At 44.7% G+C, this 18,516-nt stretch overlaps 1 protein-coding gene across 1 annotated transcript in view; it reads right to left on the bottom strand.

Annotated features, from left to right (window-relative positions):
* Positions 1-6,712: 6,712 nt before the first annotated feature.
* The window catches only part of LOC110513865 (A disintegrin and metalloproteinase with thrombospondin motifs 7), a 146,837-nt gene continuing 135,033 nt past the window's right edge, over positions 6,713-18,516 (bottom strand). The window contains exons 17-23 of the mRNA XM_036981387.1: positions 16,406-16,532; positions 15,449-15,662; positions 11,718-13,805; positions 11,065-11,217; positions 9,028-9,201; positions 8,110-8,256; positions 6,713-7,222 (exon numbers count right to left, since the gene is read on the bottom strand). Of these exons, the coding sequence (XP_036837282.1) occupies positions 7,052-7,222; positions 8,110-8,256; positions 9,028-9,201; positions 11,065-11,217; positions 11,718-13,805; positions 15,449-15,662; positions 16,406-16,532 (3,074 nt within the window). The 3' untranslated portion in view covers positions 6,713-7,051. The remainder of the gene's footprint in view (positions 7,223-8,109; positions 8,257-9,027; positions 9,202-11,064; positions 11,218-11,717; positions 13,806-15,448; positions 15,663-16,405; positions 16,533-18,516) is intronic.

The raw sequence follows: 18,516 nt of genomic DNA on the forward strand, positions 1-18,516 counted from the left end.
TCAGAAGCTTCAAATCAAAACATAGCAAGCACGATGTTGACAACTATACTAAATATAGTGGATTACCACAAGGCCTGAACTGTGATGTTAATACAAAACAGAATATAAGTCTGCATACTGTACTTTCTATGTAACGGCGTGGGCCTGTTCTGAATACGTGTTGAAATCAAATAATTAGCAATAGCGACTAGAGCAACTCATTTTGGGGGGGGGGGGAGACTGGTAAACTGCGATGCGTATTTTTTGCATAGAAGGGTCTGAACAATGTGGTCGACATGTGAGTTAAAATGTGGTTGACTCCTGGACTTCCCAGTCTGCTATATTCTTCCTGTTATATCCCTCCAAGGCAGACGGTGACGATGCAATGTCTGGTATATTTAACAAGTAACAATGCATGTCTTTAAAAACGTTCCTACCGTAGTAGACAACATAAATCTCCCATTACCTGTGGTTGAACTGTCTATACAGCAGCCTATTCAACAGATGGCTCTAGGATTACGCTTCCAATCTGTTAGCCTTAGGATACAAACAAGTCAATACCAGCCAAACCCACCAGCTGTAGCAATAAAGCACCAGTCTGGTTGATGGATGGGTAAGAAGTCAGTCTGCCTTGCTATCCTCTTCAGTATCTCTCTCTGTGACACTTTATACAGCCAGGGTGTTCAGTAAAAACTGATCATATAGATTTTCCTACCTTGGTCATAACATTCTTGATCTTAAAATATTTTTAATAACCCCACAGCACCCACAATTGTATTTTTATTTTTTTGTGAACAAACACTCGCTCTGGATAAGAAGATAAGCTAAATGACTAAAATGTAAATGTTTTTAGTTAGAAAATGCTAAGGATAGCGGTTGGTGACAGTGGCTACGTATACAAAACAAACGTGTGGGTTAATGTCTCTCTTTGTCCATACTGCTTTTAGGGCAAGGAAACAAATACGCCATTTTTGTATGAAATGTGTATGAACTATCGCTTTAACTTAACACATCTGGTACTTGACCAGTTTTTAAAAGCAACAACTCATTTGTGTGGCAGTGGTTTCCAAAATGGTCACCATTAACCACAGTCTTGGCACTGGACCTGCTCTGAGTGGATGGATTCTTCTCTCTCTCACTACCTTATGAATCAAACTCAAGGGCTAGACCCAAAACCCAGACACTCCTTTTTGTCTTGTGGTTTCTCCTTGATAATAAAATGCAGAAGTGATGACATTCCATATCAAGCTATCAAATCCTTTCAGGATAGGTTAAGGGCTGTGTTATTCCCACTAAGATTTAGTATCAAGGTTCCTCGCTTAATTACTGCGCATAAATATTCTGAATCGCTACTGCACTGTCTCGTAAAATCAATTTCAACACGTACCAGTCTTCAAAGAGCCTTAGGGATTATAAACTGTAGTTTGATGCCTGTAAAATATGTATTCTGGATGAGAAGCCCATCTCAAAAGATTTTCACCTCTACCGTCAATTTCAACAGTGACAGGCATTGGAAGATTGGTTTACACAGAATGGTAAAAGGTTAGACGAGGTAACAACTGTCAATCAAATGCAAGACGTTGTGATATCAATGTATCATTTCAGGATCGCACCTGACACGAGCGGAGAGCTCAGATATGTTTGAATCAGGAAGGGAACTATTATGTATTATTATCCTATTACCCACTGGGCAAAAACTGGTTGAATAAACCTTTTCACGTCATTTAAATAAAAAAATTAAAAAAATGTGTTGACTTTGAATAAACTTGGAAAACGATTTGGATTTGTAAAAAAAAATCATCAATGTAAGAGACCTTAATCCAATAATTTGGTGACGTTGTTCGGTTGTTTTCACGTTGAATTCATGGTAGTTGACAACTCAACCAAATGTAAATCAAATCTAGTTGTTGAAATGATTGATATGTGTGCCCAGTGGGTATCTCCTTAAAACTTGTTATGGCTGCAATCCCGCTAATGGGATCGATATGACAACTACCAGTGAAAATAGAGGGCGCCAAATTCAAACCACAGAAATCTCATAATTACAATTCCGAAAACATACTTATATCACTATACTATCTTATATCATTTTAAAGGTAATCTTGTTGTTAATCCCACCAAAGTGTCTGATTTCAAATATGCTTTTCAGCAAAAGCACTACAAACGATTATGTTATAGGTCTCCACCAAACCACAATAACCACAGCCATTTTCCAGTGAAATATAGCATTCACAAAAAGCAGAAATAGAGATTAATTTTATCACTAACCTTGAATTATCTTTATCAGATGACACTCATAGGACTTCATGTTACACAATACATGCATGTTTTGTTTGATATAGTTCATATTTATATTTAAAAAATCTGAGTTTACATTGGCGTATTAGATTCACTAGTTCCAAAAACATCAAGTGATTTTGCACAGCCACATCGTTTCAACAGAAATACTCATCATAAATGTAGATGATGATACAAGTTATACACATGGAATTATAGATATACCTCTCCTTAATGCAACCGCTGTGTTAGATTTCAAAAAAAGTTTACAGAAAAAGCAACCCATGCAATAATCTGAGACGGAGCTCAGAACAGTAGCCAAATTAGCCGCCATATTGGAGTCAATAGAAACCATGATAAATGTTTCCTTACCTTTGATGAACTTCATCAGAATGTAGTCCTAGGAATCCCAGGTCCACAATAAATGCTTGATTTGTTTGAAAATGTCCGTTATTTATGTCCAATTAGCTACTTTGGTTAGCGCGTTTGGTAAACAATTCCAAAGTCACAAAGCGCATCCACTATAACGTGACGAAATGTCCAAAAGTTCCATAACAGTCAGTAGAAACATGTCAAATCAATCTTTAGAATGTTGTTTACATATATCTTGAATAACATTCCAACCGGAGAATTAGAATGACTTCAGATGAGCAGTGGAACGCAGGTCCTTCCCCTGTGAACGTGCATGGTGAAAGCATGGTCAACTCGTGGCAGTGGTGACTATTTCCTGTCTCATTCGACCCCCCTTCACATTAGAGTCATCAGACAAAGTTCTATTGACTGTTGACATAGTGGAAGGCGTAGGAAGTGAAAACTCATCCACATCTCCCTGTAATTTCAATGAGAGCTTGGTTGAAAATCTGCCACCCCCAGAAAAAATACAAACAGGAAGTGGAATTTCTCAGGTTTTTGCCTGCAATATGAGTTATGTTATACTCACAGACATAATTCAAACAGTTTTAGAAACTTCAGAGTGTTTTCTATCCAATACTAATAATACTATGCATATATTAGCAACTGAGACTGAGGAGCTGGCCGTTTACACCTTTTCATCCAAGCTACTCAATACTGCCCCTGCAGCCATAAAAAGTTAAACAACTTTCCACGAGTCTAAATGTACCTCGTGAGCCCCCAAACTGGTCTCAGAAAACACCATTCTAACACAAAAAACATGTCCTTAGAAGATAGTGTTTGGGGAGATATTTCTGGGAGACCTAAAATGGACACAGCACCCAACAGTGTAAATCCTATTTTAATTAGCAAACACTGCCAAGGCAATTTTCTATGGGTTTTTTAAATGACAGTTCAGTTAGTCCGTTTCAAGGGTGGCCAAGGTAATTATGCACCGCAAGACAAAGGTCCCTGTGTGATTGGAGTGAGATGGACATGACTGGAAAGGTAGAAATAAGCCTAACGTTCATTTAGAAAGTCAAATGAGTCGATGATAATGTCAGTCTTTAAAGTTGTAATATGTGTTTCCGGCTGATAGAGGGAGAGATAAGCTGGGCCAATAATGAATGCCACTTTATGTGCATTCACATAAAGTTTTCAACCGGGTGTCACGGCACACTGGTGTGCCTTGAGGAACTCTCAGGTGTGCCACGAAACCTTTCCTAATCTTCATTATTTCTTGAAACACTCACTTCTGTGAGCCTGTGAGAACCATTAGCACAGGGATAAGGTTTAATTGTAGCACAGCCAACAACAAACAGAGCATGGCTTTGGGTCTATGTTTGCAGCTTTACAATGCAGAAAAACACTCGTCTGTAGTCCAAACGGTTTAAAACTAAATATAGATTTTACCCGATCTAAAAAAATATATTTCTAGCAGGGATTTGCGGAACGCTCTTAAAGGGGTACACACAAATGAATCATGACTAAGGAACTATGAAAATAATTCAAATAAACCCTATTTAATCTATAAAAACATCTGTCACAGAAAATAGATGATTTTCAATATGGATCAGCTGAGATGGAGGTCATTACAACAAAAACAATTATTCAGCGCATCAAGGTGTGTCACCGTTCAGAAAAGGTTGGGAACCACTGTTCTAGGTACATCTGTAGCAGAGGTGCTTCGGTGAACTCTAAATGCGTGATTAGACTTGTGTTAGCTTTCCAAGCTAATGCTTTAGCTCAGTGGGCTAACAGTCTTGTAGTGTACAAAACTTGGGTCAGCCCTAAAAACTGATGGACTATTAATTAACATTTGGCCATTTTATTTCACTATATGTTTAAAATGTATATAATAACATATTTTGTGTTGCATTGGCATGATACATACTAAAGGTCAATCTTTAACACAGTTAGGTTCTCTCTTTGCTTTACACACGACAGAGAAGAGCCAGCCACCTTTCTCACAAGGATCAGATTTTCCACTGAGTAATCTTGTTTGTGTGGTGTTTGGTGGGGAGCAGGTGGCACGCTTCAATTAGGGTGAGAGAAAGCCAGTGACCCATGGGAGAGAGGCTGAAGTGGAAGGAGGAACAGGAGGGTCAGAGAACTGTTCAATCCCTGCTGGAGGCTGTTTATGGCATTCAGATTGACCCTCCACTAAACCCCAGGGATTCACACATGAACACACACACGTTGACACGAACATGTACACGCAAGTCAACCAAGTTAGCACACCTTCCTCTTCCTCCTTTCCACGTACTGTATAAGGTATATATACTGTAACATGCTTCTTGTGATAGCATGGCTACAGTATGTTTCTTGGAGAGGTCTCTCTCTCTCTCTCTCTTGAAAATCAATCATTGATATTGTCAGATAAACTGCTACAAGCTGTTAGGATGAGAATAACATAAACAACACAGGAACCACAGTGGCTTGACATTAGAGGTGTATATCACAAAACAGGATCGATGAAAGAGTCCTGCGTGGCTCAGTTGGTACAGCATGGCAATTGCAACTCCAGGGTTGTGGGTTTGATTCCCACAGGGAACCAGTACAAAAATGTATGCATTAACTTCTGTAAGATGCCAAATGTAGCCAAATGTTAGCCATCCAACTTTTTGAAGTTATATCAGACATGGCTGTTGAGTCAGTCGTTCTCAACTAACTAGGAAGCATTGAGTTTACTGGTTATATCAGACATGGCTGTTGAGTCAGTCGTTCTCAACTAACTAGGAAGCATTGAGTTTACTGGTTATATCAGACATGGCTGTTGAGTCAGTCGTTCTCAACTAACTAGGAAGCATTGAGTTTACTGGTTATATCAGACATGGCTGTTGAGTCAGTCTTTATCAACTATCTAGGAAGCATTGAGTTTACTGGTTATATCAGACATGGCTGTTGAGTCAGTCTTTATCAACTATCTAGGAAGCATTGAGTTTACTGGTTATATCAGACATGGCTGTTGAGTCAGTCGTTCTCAACTAACTAGGAAGCATTCAGTGTTCTGGCATGCCTCACAAGCTAGCACACAATATTGCATTTCACCACCTTTTGAGTTTACAACCAACATTTAACTGCCAAAATAAAGGAAACACTTGAGTAAATGAGGCATACAAAGTATATTGAAAGCAGGTGCTTCCACACTGGTGTGGTTCCTGAGTTAATTAAGCAATTAACATCCCATCATGCTTAGGGTCATGTATAAAAATACCCAGTTGCCCATTATTTTGGCTACCATGGCTAGAAGAAGAGATCTCAGTGACTGAAAGAGGGGTCTCAAAGGAGCACAGGGGGTTTAAAGGGTGTGTGTGTGTGTGTGTGTGTGTGTGTGTGTGTGTGTGTGTGTGTGTGTGTGTGTGTGTGTGTGTGTGTGTGTGTGTGTGTGTGTGTGTGTGTCAGTCACCAGACCTCAACCCAATTTAACACTAATGGGAGATTCTGGAGTGGCACCTGAGACAGTGTTTTCCACCATCAACAAAACACCAAATTCATTTATTGTGGAAGAATGGTGTAGCAGACCTCCAATAGAGTTCCAGACACTTGTAGACTCTATGCCAAGGTGCATTGAAGCTGTTCTGGTGGCCCTACGTCCTATTAAGACTCTTTATGTTGGCGTTTCCTTTATTTTGGCAGTTGCCTGTAGATACTAAGTGACTGTTCAGAAAATGTTTTCTGAAATGTATGGCCGTGAAATAACTCTGACATAAGAGTTGTTACACAGAGCATGAAAAGGTCAGTTATGCGTATGGAAGTGGTGACAGCTACAGCCTTGAACACTGACAGAGACCAAGGAAAGTCTTAGTGTTCTTGCAAAACGAGTTCTTTTGTATTACACAAATCTATAAGACTTGGCCATGAAAGAAGAGTGGTGATGTTCTTATGATTTATTGGCTTACTGTACAGACATCTTTGGTAATGGAGGCTGTTTGTCTCTCTCTCTGTCTGTCTGTCTCTCTCTCTGTCTGTCTCTCTCTCTCTCTCTGTCTGTCTGTCTCTCTCTCTCTCTGTCTGTCTGTCTGTCTCTCTCTCTCTCTCTCTGTCTGTCTGTCTGTCTCTCTCTCTCTCTGTCTGTCTCTCTCTGCCCGATTGCTTTCCGGCGTGACTGACAGCGTGCCTGTCTATCCATCTAACCCATCCATTCAGCTAAAACCAGAGGAAGTGGAGCATTTTCTAGGAAATGAAAATCTAGTTGGCGGAGCACAATGCTTAATACGTCAGGACTGTGGGTTCGATTCCCAAGGCCACCCATACGGACACCCATACGGACACCCATACGGACACCCATGACCTACATGTCAAATGTCTGTACGCATGACAATACGTCACTTTGGATGAAAGCATATTTTAAATGGTGTATATTATCATATACATTATTTAAGACAGAAAGCTGTTGTGTGGTTTACTCACCAGCGGGGCCGCTGTCACACTCATTCAGGTTACACTTCTGGCTGTTTTCTGGCCAGGGCTCAGAGTCACACTGGGCATGATCCTCCTCCTCCTCAGGCTCCGTCTTGGTGTTCACACATTTCACCAGCCTCCGCTGCACGCCGCCACCACAGGATGCAGAGCACTGGGGATGGGACACACAAACTGATATACGGAGGGCTGTTTGGACACAGTGTAGGCTGTAGGCTATAGCTGTAGGCTGCATCACGTTAAGTCATAAGCACACAGGCATGCAACCTCATGCACACACACACACACACACACACCGTTTAGTCATGGTAATTAGGCTTCTCCAAGCTCTGATGCTGCTGATGGTCATTAGTAGCCTACCAAACGTACTAACTGCCTGGTTCTCAGCACTCTATTGTCCCTCTAATCACTCTGACATCAATGCAAACGTAATCGAAAATCTAAATCGAACACTTCATGAGAGCCCATGAGCTCACGTTGCTCAACATTTCTATAGGCTATGCAATTGTGTGAGAAAACAGAGTTATAGCCTCTATTTAAAAAAAAACAGGATCCCATCAGCTTTCTATAGGCTAGGCCTACTAAATGTATTTCTCAACTTTCCTCATATTAAGCACATTGCTTCTCTTTACAACAGGAGTACAGTCTACCTGTCTGGCATGAAAACGAACCACGGGAAAAGCGTCCTCCATTCGCTATTTAAGTGCATAGATGACATGTATTTTTCCCCCTGCCCCTGTTTCCAGACAGGTGCATGATAATGGTTCATTCTAAATCAAAATGTCACACATACATTATTCAGCATATGTAAAGAGAAGATTAAATCAAAAATAGTCTGATGGGTGATCTACTACAGCAGAGCGTAAACAATCACGTTGTATGGTTCTGTGATTGTCTGTGATTGTTTCTCTGTGTGGGTGCATGTGAGTAGGTACACAATACAATGCAACATTACTGTAAACGAAGGCACAATGGTACATCCTTCACATACACACAACACCTGTAGGCTGTGTTTGTGTGAGCACAGTATGCTTCTTTTACCTGTCCCCAGGAGCCAGTGACCCATTGGGTACAGGGTTGGCTGTTACAGGCCTGGATGTTGCTGGGCAGATGGTCCTCGTCACAGCGATCCTCTTCTGGACAGGTAACCAGACGCTGCTGCTCCCCTCCCCCACACACCTCAGAGCACTGGGAAACACACACACACACTTTTAAGGATAACCATGACTGTGCATAGTGCTTTTCAGACAGTCTCAAAGCACTTAACATTGCATGAGGGTAACTATGTAGGTAACTCCTTATTACACATCAACTATCACTGTGATGATAACCCCTTATTACACATCAACTATCACAGTGATAACTCCTTACTAAACATCAACTATCACAGTGATAACTCCTTACTAAACATCAACTATCACAGTGATAACTCCTTACTAAACATCAACTATCACAGTGATAACACCTTATTACACATCAACTATCACAGTGAAAACTCCTTATTACAAATCAACTACCACAGTGATAACCCCTTATTACAAATCAACTATCACAGTGATGATAACCCCTTATTACACATCAGCTATAACAGTGATAACCCCTTATTACACATCAGCTATAACAGTGATAACCACTTATTACAAATCAACTACCACAGTGATAACCCCTTATTACAAATCAACTATCACAGTGATAACCCCTTATTACACATCAACTATCACAGTGAATATTACTCCGTATTACACATCCGCTATCACAGTGATAACCCCTTATTACACATCCGCTATCACAGTGATAACCCCTTATTACACATCAACTATCACAGTGATGATAACTTCTTACTACAAATGGAACTGTCACAGAAGATAACAACTATCACAGTGAGAGGTTAGGCATAACTATGGGTAGTAAGGAGAGAGGTGAGGAGAGAAGGAGATGGGAGGAAAGGATGTAACTAACCTGTCCCCAGGAAGAAGAGTACCAGTCCAGGCAGGGCTGGGGTAGGCAGGGCATGTGGGTCACCGGCCGGGTAGACACGGTCTGACAGTGGAAGGGCCGCAAAGGCCTCTGGTCCCTGGTGTCAAAGCACTGGATCTCACGCAGGGTCACCCCACCACCACAGTTCTTGGAACACTGGGGCGAAAGAGGGTGAGAGGGACGGAGCTTAAACAATCCTGTTATCGTGATAAAAAGTTGCTTGATACTATACTGACTGATTTATTATTAATGCATTAATATTCCATTATCCCATCATTGTTATTGCGATACAACATTCCATTATCGCCCCATCCATGAGTTATCGCGATAACATTCCATTATTGTCCCATGCCTGAGTCATGATACAACATTCCATCATCATCCCTGAGTCATGATACAACATTCCATTACCATCCCTGAGTCATGATACAACATTCCATTATCGCCCCATCCATGAGTTATCGCGATAACATTCCATTATTGTCCCATGCCTGAGTCATGATACAACATTCCATTATCATCCCTGAGTTATTGCTACACCATTCCAATATCGTCCCTTCCCTGAGTTATTTCTACACCATTCCATTATCGGCCCATCCCAGAGTTATTGCTACACCATTCCATTATCGTCCCTTCCCAGAGTTATTTCTACACCATTCCATTATCGTCCCTTCCCAGAGTTATTGCTACACCATTCCATTATCGGCCCATCCCTGAGTTATTGCTACACCATTCCATTATCGTCCCTTCCCAGAGTTATTTCTACACCATTCCATTATCGTCCCTTCCCAGAGTTATTTCTACACCATTCCATTATCGTCCCTTCCCAGAGTTATTGCTACACCATTCCATTATCGTCCCTTCCCAGAGTTATTGCTACACCATTCCATTATCGGCCCATCCCAGAGTTATTGCTACACCATTCCATTATCATCCCTTCCCTGAGTTATCACTACAACATTCCATTATCATCCCTGAGTTATCGCTACAACATTCCCTTAGCATCCCTGAGTTATCGCTACAACTTTCCCTTATCATCCCTGAGCTATCGCTACAACATTCCCTTATCATCCCTGAGCTATCGCTACAACATTCCCTTATCATCCCTGAGCTATCGCTACAACATTCCCTTATCATCCCTGAGTTATCGCTACAACATTCCCTTATCATCCCTGAGTTATCGCTACAACATTCCCTTATCATCCCTGAGTTATCGCTACAACATTCCCTTATCATCCCTGAGCTATCGCTACAACATTCCCTTATCATCCCCGACTTATTGCTACAACATTCCATTATCATCCCCGAGTTATTGCTACAACATTCCCTTATCATCCCCGAGTTATCGCTACAACATTTCCTTATCATCCCTGAGTTATCGCTACAACATTCCCGTACCATCCCTGAGTTATCGCTACAACATTCCCTTATCATCCCAGAGTTATTGCTACAACATTCCCTTATCATCCCTGAGTTATCGCTACAACATTCCCTTATCATCCCTGAGTTATCGCTACAACATTCCCTTATCATCCCTGAGTTATCGCTACAACATTCCCTTATCATCCCCAAGTTATCGCTACAACATTCCCTTATCATCCCTGAGTTATCGCTACAACATTCTCTTATCATCCCTGAGTTATCACTACAACATTCCCTTATCATCCCTGAGTTATCGCTACAACATGCCCTTATCATCCCTGAGTTATCGCTACAACATTCCCTTATCATCCCTGAGTTATCGCTACAACATTCCCTTATCATCCCTGAGCTATCAATATAACATTCCCTTATCATCCCTGAGTTATCGCTACAACATTCCCTTATCATCCCTGAGTTATCGCTACAACATTCCCTTATCATCCCTGAGTTATCGCTACAACATTCCCTTATCATCCCTGAGTTATCGCTACAACATTCCCTTATTATCCCTGAGTTATCGCTACAACATTCCCTTATCATCCCTGAGTTATCGCTACAACATTCCATTATCGTCCACTCCCTGGTGTGGGGCCTCACCTTGGTCCAGTTCCCTATCCTCCAGGAGGAGCAGGGTCGGAGGTAGCAGCGCCGGGCCGGCACAGGCCTCTTGGTCAGGTCACAGTCAGACTCCAGTCCCGTGCTGCAGACCACCAGCCTCCAGATGGCCCCCAGACCACAGCTAGTAGAACACTGCAACACAAGGGGAGGCAGTGAGGAGTGAACCAGGCATCATTCAATGTCTTGTAATACACTGAGTTGCAGCTCATTCAGATACATAGAGATTAGTCACGGGGGACAAAATACTTCCTCATTCAAAAACCCAACACAATGGAATTACGAGACTGTTCTGTGTTTCTGTACAGAGTGAATGTGGTTGACTTTGAGAGAGAGTGCAAGTCACATTTGATTTCACTGTTAAAACACAGACAGAAAGTGGCATTCACTGTGTCATGACCTGTCGGGCTGATATATTTCCCTGCTGGCAATCTGAAAAGGTCAGAGAGCAGCCATTCAACATGATAGGAGAGTTGGGTTGTTTATGTTGGAACCTGAGGCCAGGGTGACAGTATGTCAGCATATTAAAGGGATGGGGACATTAATAGTGGCACACTGCTGGGCATTGTTCCTCCCACACACTACATTTACACCAGGGAGAATGTGTGGAATGCATAGAGAGTGGTGCAACTCACTGCGCTCCAGTTGCCGGGTCTCCAGAAGGAAGCTGTGGCGTTTGGAGTGGAAGCTGGGCTTGGCACTGGGGTAGGCTCTGGTGTCCACCAGAGTGTGGTGGGAGAATGGGTTGGCAGAGTGAGCATGGCTGGCTCAGAGGACTGGGTGGGGGGAACGGCTGGCTCAGTGGAATGGGTGGGGGGCACGGCTGGCTCAGGGGACTGGGTGGGGGGCACGGCTGGCTCAGGGGACTGGGTGGGGGGCACGGCTGGTTCAGGGGACTGGGTGGGGGGCATGGGTTTCGTGCCATCCTGGGGAGTGGTTGTGGTGACATCCACTGGGGGCTGGTTTGTGAGGGAAGGGTTCATGCCCCTGGATCTCAGCATGGGGGGGATGAGGATCTCATTGTAGTCAATCTCTGACCACCCGTATGGGGAGGGGACTGGAGGGCCCGCATTGGCCCCTTTAGATGGAGTTGGCCCAGTCGTGGAGGACTGTGCTGAAATGTCTGTCTCTAACTGGGCTGTGGCTAGCTCTGTCTCTGCTAACATTGACGGAGGTGGAGATTGAGGGTCTCCTTCCAGATGAGTGGAAGGGGGGGAGTCACTTCCAGGTGGAGACTGAGGGTCTCCTTCCAGATAAGTAGTAGGAGGAGAGTCACTTCTAGTTGTTGATGTGCTGTGTTTGATGTTCTCCTGGTTTCCTGAGAGTGAATGGGAAAGAGGTGGGGGAGGAGAGGGTGGAAGATGTGGCTCCTGAGGCACAGGACGTGAGGTCACGGTGAAGTCACTGTCGGTGACCCCTAAATTGACTTCGCTATCAGCTTTGGGCTCAACTTCAAAGTCCTGCTGATCAAAGTCTGGTTCACCAGGGAAAAAGCCATTGTAATCCCCAGTGGAGTCTGGGGCTGGTGGCTCGTATGGAAGAGAGGTGGTTGCCTCCCATTGGGACAGGGTTGTGGTGAAAAAGCTGTCCTCGTATGTTTCAAACTCAAACACAGGTCCTGGGGAAGGTGGATCCAGGGGTGGAAGCGGGCTCTCCTTTTCATCTTGGTAGCCAGGGGATTGTAGTCCAATTGCAGTCTCCTGGTGGGAATTGTAGTCCAAAACACCCACTTCTTTCACCTCTTCTACCATCGTTGTGGGTACGGTGCCATCTTCATAGTCATGGCTGACAGGGGCAGTGGTGGTACATTCGATGGTTGTACCAACATTGCTGTCTTTCACATCAAAAGGGACATAAATGTCAGTGTTTTCATCATCATTTTCTTCACTCTGGGGCCCAGGTGTATTCTCAGCTGCAGTGCTGAGGTAATGAGGCCAACCAAAATTACCGTTAGTTTCTTTCCAGCTTTGTGAAAACCTGGTCTCTAAAACTGGTGCTGAGGGTGTGGTGGAAACAGGTAGAAAATAGTCCTCTGAAAGGAGTAAATCCTCCTCCTCTCGCTCTACTTCATTAGGTTTCTCCGTCTGTAGTCTTCCATCAATCTCTGCATTGTCCAGGTTAGGGTCTTGTGGTTCCTCAACTTCCCTAATGAAAGGAGTCGTCTTAAAAGTGGTAGAAATGGGTGAGGTAGCTGTGGGAGGATCTGTTGTAGTTTCTCTGTAAACATGTTCTTCTGCACTAGAACTTGGCTTAGGCTCCTGTTGTGGATCTGGTCCAGGATCATCCACCAAGTCTTTACCGTTGTTCCCCAAGCCAAAGTCGTAGGAAATGTCCTCGTGGAATTTGATGAAGTTGTAGTCGTAGTAAAAATCGTCCACCGGTACATTGTTTTTGGCTGAGTTGTCAGTAGTCTTGTCAATGTGATTCGGGTGGGGGATGATGTTATTCAGATTGTTAGGGGCCCTTGGCTGAGCTCTAGTCGTACTGTGTTTGGGCAGGGGGTTGGAGTCAGGGATGGAGTTGATTTCGTTGATTTCCTTGCTTGACGAACCACTGCCAGACCAGTCGTTGCTGCCACCGAAGACGTCGATGATCTGAGGACAGTCCTGGAGGTAGCATGGAGTAAGGGAACTGGGATTCTTTCGGGGGTCACAGTCCACCCCTGTGTTTCTGGAACAGACAACCTTTCGGCTCCGCACACCACCACCACACGTCAGCGAGCACTATGGGAGAAGCAGAGGAGGGTCAGATTAGGACAGACTGGTAACTGATCGATAACACAGCTTTATATTTACACCACTGCTAAACACCAGTTAGAGTGCCAACTTTATAAACAACATGGTACTGTACACACCTACTCTTCAGGACCTGTACACACCTACTCTTCAGGACCTGTACACACCTACTCTTCAGGACCTGTAAACACCTACTCTTCAGGACCTGTACACACCTACTCTTCAGGACCTGTACACACCTAATCTTCAGGACCTGTACACACCTAATCTTCAGGACCTGTACACACCTACCCATCAGGACCTGTCCACCTCCTCTACCCTTCAGGACCTGTACACACCTACTCTATCCTTCAGGACCTGTACAAACCTACTCTTCAGGACCTGTCTACCTCCTCACCTCTTCAGGACCTGTACACACCTACTCTTCAGGACCTGTAAACACCTAATCTTCAGGACCTGTCCACCTCCTCTACCCTTCAGGATCTGTACACACGTACTCTACCCTTCAGGACCTGTACAAACCTACTCTTCAGGACCTGTCTACCTCTTCACCTCTTCAGAACCTGTACACACCTACTCTTCAGGACCTTTACAAACCTACTCTTCAGGACCTGTCTACCTCTTCACCTCTTCAGAACCTGTACACACCTAATCTTCAGGACCTGTACACACCTAATCTTCAGGACCTATCCACCTCCTCTACCCTTCCTGACCTGTCCACCTCCTCTACTCTTCATGACCCGTCCACCTCCTCTACCCTTCCTGACCTGTCCACCTCCTTCCTCTACCCTTCCTGACCAGTCCACCTCCTTCCTCTACCCTTCCTGACCTGTCCACCTCCTTCCTCTACCCTTCCTGACCTGTCCACCTCCTCTACCCTTCAGGACCTGTCCACCTCCTTCCTCTACCCTTCCTGACCTGTCCACCTCCTCTACCCTTCAGGACCTGCCCACCTCCTCATGACCTGTCCACCTCTTCTACCCTTCCTGACCTATCCACCTCCTCTACCCTTCAGGACCTGTCCACCTCCTCATGACCCGTCCACCTCCTCTACCCTTCCTGACCTGTCCACCTCCTCTACCCTTCATGACCTGTCCACCTCCTCATGACCTGTCCACCTTCTCTACCCTTCAGGCCCTGTCCACCTCCTCTCCTCTTCAGGACCTGTCCACCTCCTCTACCCTTCAGGACCTGTCCACCTCCTCTCCTCTTCATGACCTGTCCACCTCCTCATGACCTGTCCACCTCATCTACCCTTCAGGACCTGTCCACCTCCTCTCCTCTTCAGGACCTGTCCACCTCCTCTACCCTCATGACCTGTCCACCTCCTCTCCTCTTCATGGTGCTCATAAGAGTTTTCACTTACAATTAAGTTCGTATACATTTGAATTAGGTTATACATAGTGTGTTAGCTGCTTCCTCAAAATCTTTCCCATGTCTACTCCACTCAAATATCGTGGAACCAGAGTTAAACTAGCCTCTGTTTCAACTTGTACTCCCAGTGCAGAAAATTCAGCATTTTCCACATTAAACAAGACGAGACCAGATGTTCCTTTCCTTCCTTAGCCTCTCCCTTCTCTGTGTGAGTCACTGCTGGAGCCGTATCACATTCCCCTGAATGGCCTCCTCACCTCAGACCAGTTGCCTGTGGACCAGTCCGCGGGGCAGGGGACATGAGTGTTACAAGGCGCCGCTGACTCAGGCCTGGGTATGTGGTGACATTCAGAGGGCTGCAGGGCTCTGTTCTCCTCCAGACCCACGGCCTGGATGCACAGCACCGTCCTCTTGGCCAAGCCCTTCTCACCGCACGTGGCCGAGCACTTCTGCCACTCGCCCACCCACCATCTGAATGGAATGGTCACGAAGAAAGACAGACAGAAAGTGTAATGTGTGTGTGTGTTTATGCGTAGTGCATGTTTGAGAGGGTGTATTCTTTCTGGTGTGTTAATTATTCAAATAATTTTTTTACCCCTTCCCCCTCCCTCCCCCCCAATTTCGTGGTATTCAATTGGTAGTTATGGTCTTGTCTCATCGCTGCAACTCCCGTATGGACTTGGGAGAGGCGAAGGTCGAGAGCCGTGCGTCCTCCGAAACACAACCCAACCAAACCGCACTGCTTCTTGACACAATGCCCACTTAACACGGAAGCCAGCCGCACCAATGTGTCGCAGGAAACACTTGGCGACCGTGTCAGCGTGCACTGCGCCCGGCCCGCCACAGGAGTCGCTAGAGCGCGATGGGACAAGGACATCCCTGCTGGCCAAACCCTCACCTAACCTGGACGATGCTGGGCCAATTGTGCACCGCCCCATGGTTCTCCCGGTCGTGTCCAGCGGTGACAGAGCCTGGACTCAAACCCAGAATCTCTCTAGTAGCACAGCTAGCATTGCGATGCAGTGCCTTAGACCACTGCGCCACTCGGGAGGCCTTTCTGGTGTGTTTATGAACGCATGTATGATTTGTGTGTATGTGCGTGTGTGTGCATGTATGTGTGTGTGTGTTTACAAAGGTGTGTGCGTGTGAGAGAGCATGCAAGCCCTACAGTGGGTCTTGTCCCAGTATAAATCTGGTCCTGGGGGCAAACTCACATGGCTGGGCAAAGCTCCTCATTGCAGCTGGCTCGTTTATCGTCTGGACGGTTCGTCGGGTCACAGTAGCCCTCTTCTACTATCCCAGAGGTCCTCTCCACACAGTGAACAATTTGTCGCTGGACACCTGGAATTCCAGAGGGATACACAGGAACAGCTGTTAGAAATGACACACACACACACACACACACACACAGACACACAGACACACAGACACACACACACACACACACACAAAGACCCCCCAAACACACACACAGAAAGACCCCCCCAAACACACACACATAGAACCCCCCCTCCCCCCAAACACACACACACAGAAAGACCCACACAGATTCTAACACAGAATAACAGAGACAGACAGACATGTACTGTATACTTCATACACACACACACACACACACACACACACACACACACACACACACACACACACACACACACACACACACACACACACACACACACACACACACACACACACACACATCTAAAACTCAGACACACACCAAAGCACCCAGACATATCCTCAGACACGCATCAAGCAGCAGGTCTCAGAACAGAAACTCACACAGGCATGAACACAAGCCAAATGTTTCTACAGTTTAAGATACATTACTGATTAATAGCTTTCAAAGCAGATTCCTACAGTAAATGTTGGTCAGTCAACTGAGTTGCAGTAAACACATCTACAATGCATTTGGAAAGTATTCAGACCCCTTGACGTTTTCCACATTTTGTTATTCTAAAATGGATTAAATAAAATAAAATAAATCCTCAGAAATCTACATACAAAACCCCATAACGACAAAGCAAAAAACAGGTTTTTAGAGGAGGTTTTTACGAATGTATTATAAAGAACATAATTTTCCATTGATCATCCTTGAGATGATTCTACAACTTGATTGGACTCCACCTGTGGTAAATTATATTGATTGGACATGATTTGGAAAGGCACACACCTGTCTATATAAGGTCCAACAGTTGACAGTGCATGTCAGAGCAAAAACCAAGCCATTAGGTCGAAGGAATTGTCCGTAGAGCTCCGAGACAGGATTGTGTCGAGTCAGAGATCTGGGGAAGGGTACCAAAAAAATGTCTGCAGCATTGAAGGTCCCCAAGAACACAGTGACCTCTATCATTCATAAATTGAAGATGTTTGGGACCACCAAGACTCTTCCTAGAGTCAAACTGAGCAATCAGGGGAGAAGGGCCTTGGTCAGCGAAGTGACCAAGAACCTGATGGTCACTCTGATAGAGCTCCAGAGTTCCTCTGTGGAGATAAGAGAACCTTCCAGAAGGACAACCATCTCTGCAGCACTCCACCAATAGGGCCTTTATGGTAGAGTGGCCAGACGGAAGCCACACCTCAGCAAAAAACATGACAGCCCGCTTGGAGTTTGCCAAAAGACACCTAAAGATTCTGACCATGAGTAACAAGATCTCTGGTCTGATGAAACCAAGATTGAACTCTTTAGCCTGAATGCCAAGCGTCATGTCTAGAGGAAACCTGGCACCATCCCTAAGGTGAAGCATGGTGGTGGCAGCATCATACTGTGGGGATGTTTTTCAGCAAAAGGTAGACTAGTCAGGATCAAGGGAAAGATGAATGGAGCAAAGTATATAGAGATCCTTGATGAAAACCTGCTCCAGAGCGCTCAGGACCTCAGACTGTGGTGAAGGTTCACCTTCCAACAGGACAACAACCCTAAGCACACAGCCAAGACAATGCAGGAGTGGCTTCGGGACAAGTCTCTGAATGTCCTTGAGTTGCCAAGCCAGAGCATGGACTTGAACCCGATCAAACATCTCTGAGAAATAGGAAAATAGCTGTGCAGCAATGCTCCCCATCCAACCTGACAGAGATTGAGAGGATTTGCAGAGAAGATTGGGAGAACGTCCCGAATACAGGTGTGCCAAGCTTGTACCATCATACCCCCCCCAAAAAATCAATGCTGTAATCGCTGCCGAAGGTGCTTCAACGAAGTACTGAGTAAAAAGTCTGAATACTTATGTAAATGTGATATCAGTTATTTAATTAGAATACATTTGCAAAAATGATTTAATACATTTTAGAATAAGGCTGTAACGTAACAAAATGTGGAAAAAGT

This window comes from Oncorhynchus mykiss, chromosome 6, assembly GCF_013265735.2.
Source record: "Oncorhynchus mykiss isolate Arlee chromosome 6, USDA_OmykA_1.1, whole genome shotgun sequence".
NCBI lineage: Eukaryota > Metazoa > Chordata > Actinopteri > Salmoniformes > Salmonidae > Oncorhynchus > Oncorhynchus mykiss.